At 32.9% G+C, this 4369-nt stretch overlaps 1 protein-coding gene across 1 annotated transcript; it reads right to left on the bottom strand.

Annotated features, from left to right (window-relative positions):
* Nucleotides 1-678: 678 nt before the first annotated feature.
* Nucleotides 679-4108, bottom strand: LOC119680602 (ribosome biogenesis protein BOP1 homolog). Its single transcript, XM_038093514.1, has 5 exons — nucleotides 3924-4108; nucleotides 2342-3863; nucleotides 1798-2285; nucleotides 1440-1735; nucleotides 679-1377 (listed from the first exon to the last, which is right to left on the bottom strand). The coding sequence occupies exons 1-5, from the start codon at nucleotides 4029-4031 to the stop codon at nucleotides 1224-1226; spliced, it is 2568 nt and encodes an 855-aa protein (XP_037949442.1). The 5' UTR covers nucleotides 4032-4108; the 3' UTR covers nucleotides 679-1223.
* Between the last annotated feature and the right edge of the window lie 261 nt (nucleotides 4109-4369).

Here is a 4369-nt window from a genome sequence, read left to right as displayed (position 1 = left end):
CAGTGAAAAAGGGTTTTCTGTAGTAGATCTGAGTATATCAAATATTAAAACTAAACTTATGTTTTAGCTTAAAATGTGAATTTAACCAATGTTAAATGTTAGTTGTTTTAATAAACATTAATTTTTTTTTTTTTCCAAATATTGGAATATCTTTTCATGAGAAGTGATGCCAATACTAAGTAGAACGTGGGAAAGTTAAATCAAATTATCGAAGAAAATAAATCACAGAAAATAAATCATTAGTTTTAATAACAAAAATTAAATTCGAAGGATAAAAGCAATTAAATCACCTTTGGTTCTCAGTTTGTTTCATTACTTTATTTTACCTATATATATTACCTTATTGAGAGAAGCGAGTGTTACTTGCTTATCTGGGTATATAGTGAATCCTGCACGTAGAGTCGCCCACTCCTGGATATTCATTATTAAAGTCCAGCTACCTTATACATATACTTTCATAAAGCACACAATAAATTATTATTAAATAAAGAATGCAAATAAGTTTTATGATTTTTCTATAGAAAAAGATATGCGACAATATTTAAATTATTATATTTTTTATTATACATACATGTATTTTTAAAAAGTTTTAACAAAAGAAATGGAGGTCAGAATAAATTTTAAACAGAAATATATAGTTTTGTTATCTTTAAAACAAATATCTTCTTATAAAGCCATTACAATTTGTTTATAAAAGGAATTTGAATATATACAGTTTTAGTTACTTTTTATTGACAATTGATTTGTTATATTAACATTGCTAGAATTCAAATATGTTGCATTTTAGTTTTATTTATACTGGCTCTCATGTTTTCCATAAACTCAATATAAGCAAACAGTAGCTGTTAGAAGTGCTAAACTTCAGAGCCGTGAATCGCACATATTGCTGAAGTAGTTCGATTTAGTAAATCGATACTTCTTTATTTCAGTTCAATTGAAAAACTTTTAGCAACAGTGATTTTAAGCATAATTTGTAAAGCAACATTGGTACGGTGCGTAGTTTGTTTCATTTATACTCGTAGTTTGAAAGTTCCGGTTCAAAACCATTCAGTTCTCGTCTGGTTCACAGCCCTGCTACATTTGCAACGAGCATAAACAAATTACAGTTGAAATTAGATGAATTAAAGTATCCGGAATTAATTTTTAACTAGTTTTCTTTTGGATATACTAACTTATATGCTAAAACATATATAATGCTACACTAAGCCCTTCACATCTTCACTTTATGTATACAATCTAATTGTAGCATCGGCACCAGTAGAGAATACCCAAGGTTGAACTGGATGCCACACAACATCAAGTACACCAAATTCTTCTCTCTTTTCGTGTGTTTGTAGTTTTTTCAATGGCACAATCAATGGATTTTGTAACAAATCACTAAAAATAAATACAAAAAATCAATAAACATTTTACAATAACTTTTAGTTAATAATACGTACTTATAGACCATGCCATGTGATACAATGACCGATTGATCGTCACTAGCAGAAGCAAATAGTGGATAACGTAAATGGAAAGCGACACTACGTACAGCGTTTTTATGCAAACGCATAGTTTGATAGGGTTTAGTAGATAGATCCAAATCAAACCAAAGCATTTTCTTATCATACGTTGAGACAAGCAAGTTGTCGCCTTTAGGATGTATGCTCATGCCTGATATCCATTTTGAATTGGTAAGTAATTTCTTGACCAGTTCTTGCTTGACTAAGTCATATATGCGTATATTATGTTGAGTCTATAATTAAAAAATATAATCAAAACAACTTTTTTTGGAATGACTAAAAGAAAAAAACTTACAGCCACAAACAAACAAGGCTTGATGGGATGGAAAAGTACACACTGTATAAGACCTTTACTCTTCGAAAATGGTATTTGAGATCGCCTCTTTGATAACTGATGTATGATAGCAGAGCGATTAGCACCTTCGGGCATAACTGTAGCTAGATAATCACCACGTCCATGCCAAGTGACTTGTCTTATAGGTTTAAAATGTGTTATAACCACACGTACACCTTTTTCTTGTTCAGCTGAACCAGCTGTTGCCCATTGTACGGCATTTTTAATACGCTCAGATTCCAATTGTTCATTTTTCGGCTCTTCACTTAGTAGATCATCAGTTTTTTTAACAATCAAATTGTCACCCACTTTGGGATTAATGAGTAACAAACGATTACCAGTAGCAACGGCGATAATTGATAACTTGGCATTGGGACACCAAGCCACGCAACGTACAACATCTTCAGTTTGAATGGTGCGTATGCAACGTCCAGTTGCAATTTCCCAAACTAAAATTATAATTTAATTAATTTTATATTTAAACAAATAAAATTTTCAAACCTACTTTTAACAGTTTTGTCATCGCAACCCGATACAATATACTCTCCCTTCGGTTCCACACTGATCGAACGCACCAAATCGGTATGACCACGATATACCATACTCTCGACTGTCGGAAATGGTTGCAGATCTTTTGGTGATGGTAATTTAGGTATCAAATATTCAGCATCAATACTCAACTTCATACGCTTAGCACGCGGACACAGATACAAGTCCAAACAACGTAGGAAACGTTCACGTAAATAACGTGGATATGCGGGCACTGCACGCAATGAAGTATATTTTTGTGGCATAAAATGCAATTTACGTTTATGTGGTTCATCTCTCAATTTTAACCATTCTTTTTGTTCCTTTTCATCGAAAAGATATTCTGGAGGTGGATTGTAAGATTCAGCATGTCCAGGTAAATCACGTTTCGGCGCAGAAACTGGGTCATGTATGCGACGCATATGCTCACGACCAGTATCAGTTTCCCATAACATATAGAATTTAGGACCACGTTTCGCTTGTTTTTCACGTTCTACTTCCTCAGTAGTTTTCATCCAACCCATTTTTAGAGCATGCACCATGCGTGAAACTTTTTTCTTCTCTGATACCGATGGCAAAAACGAACGTTTGTGATCGGGCACATTTTTAATAGGCATACGTTCCACTTCAGACGTAAACCACTCGATCCAAGGTTCATATTCATTGTGTTCTGGATTTGGCACACGTGCTGAATTGATACGCTTTATCAGGTCAATATCAGCATCTGTAAGCAACACTTCTTGTCCAGTTTGTGGATCTTTGACAGTGCGCCAAAAGTTTGGATCTTCAATTTTACGTAAGAAGTCATCAATTTGATCACCTTTTGGCGGTTTCACTATTTTCCTGCCATCCCAGTCATAACCGATGTGTTTGTACTCATCATACCAATGCATTGGTATATTACCTACCGTGTTGCGTATATCTTCTTCATCAGAGGTATCTGAATTCTCATATTCTGGTAATATTCGTTGAACTATTGGAGGCAATTGCGAAGTTGTTGTAGTGCCAATGGTTGTCTCACTGCTTTCAATTTCTGTGCTATTACTCGTTGATGGATGATTAGCATTTTTAACAGCTTTAGTCTTCTTCTTCTTTTGCTGTTTTTGTTGCTGTTGTTTTTCTTTCTGTTTTAAATTGCTTTTTTCTTTTTTAGACACAGCAACAGGTTCATCATTATCACTATCCGCATCAGCAGCTGATTTTAGATCATTTAAATTATTATCACTTTCATTAGAGTTTTCTTCATTTATTGCTGAACTGTTGTCTTCATCTTCTTCTGTATTATTGTCATCACTGGAAACATCTTCAATGTCTGCCTCATCGATATCATCCTCACTAGAGGATTCTTCTTGCGCCTCTGTTTTGTTTTTTGACATATAATTACCTTCATCATCACTTTCAAATTCTAACTCGTCACTATCATCGGAATTATGGTTTTGTTCGATACCCTCATCATCTGAACTATCTGCATCCATATTTTCAAATTTTTGCAATAAATCCTATAATATTTTATATTTTAATAAATGAAAATAATTTCCTAAATGCAAAAATTAACTTACATCTTCGCTTGCGTTTTCATCTTCTGACTGTATTTGCTCTGTTTTATTTGATTCTTTTAAATTTGTATTATCAGCATTTCCTTTTCTTTTCGCAGCCTTTTTTGCCATAATAACTTTAATTATATATTTATTTATAAATAATTTAACTTTCCGCTAAAATCGCAATGCACGTGTATTCAAACAACAAATGATTGTGATTGCCTTAGTGCTGCCAAGTTTCGGTAGAGATGTGGAGAAAAAGTGTGGTAGAAAGATATTTACTACATATTTTTCTGAGTTCATATATTATAACGGGGGGAGTCTGCTGTGTTTAAAAAGAGGGAAACAAAAAAATAAAATTTTATAGATATTACATATATACACACATATTTGCAATTAATGGTATTGAGCAAAATTGGTTTTAAGTATTTATTTTTTTGTCAAACTTGAGGGATTTTTTTTCATTT

The sequence above is a fragment of the Teleopsis dalmanni genome, chromosome 2 (assembly GCF_002237135.1).
Source record: "Teleopsis dalmanni isolate 2A chromosome 2, ASM223713v2, whole genome shotgun sequence".
Classification (NCBI taxonomy): domain Eukaryota; kingdom Metazoa; phylum Arthropoda; class Insecta; order Diptera; family Diopsidae; genus Teleopsis; species Teleopsis dalmanni.
This window is presented reverse-complemented; position numbering and strand designations above follow the sequence as displayed.

Excerpts from the sequence above, each read along its gene's own strand:
- LOC119680602 (XM_038093514.1), bottom strand. The coding sequence starts at position 4,031 with ATGGCAAAAAAGGCTGCGAAAAGAAAAGGAAATGCTGATAATACAAAT. Across the intron at positions 2,286-2,341 it reads CGATGACAAAACTGTTAAAA|TTTGGGAAATTGCAACTGGA; the intron begins GTAGGTTTGAAA and ends TTATAATTTTAG. Across the intron at positions 1,378-1,439 it reads TCACATGGCATGGTCTATAA|TGATTTGTTACAAAATCCAT; the intron begins GTACGTATTATT and ends ATTTATTTTTAG.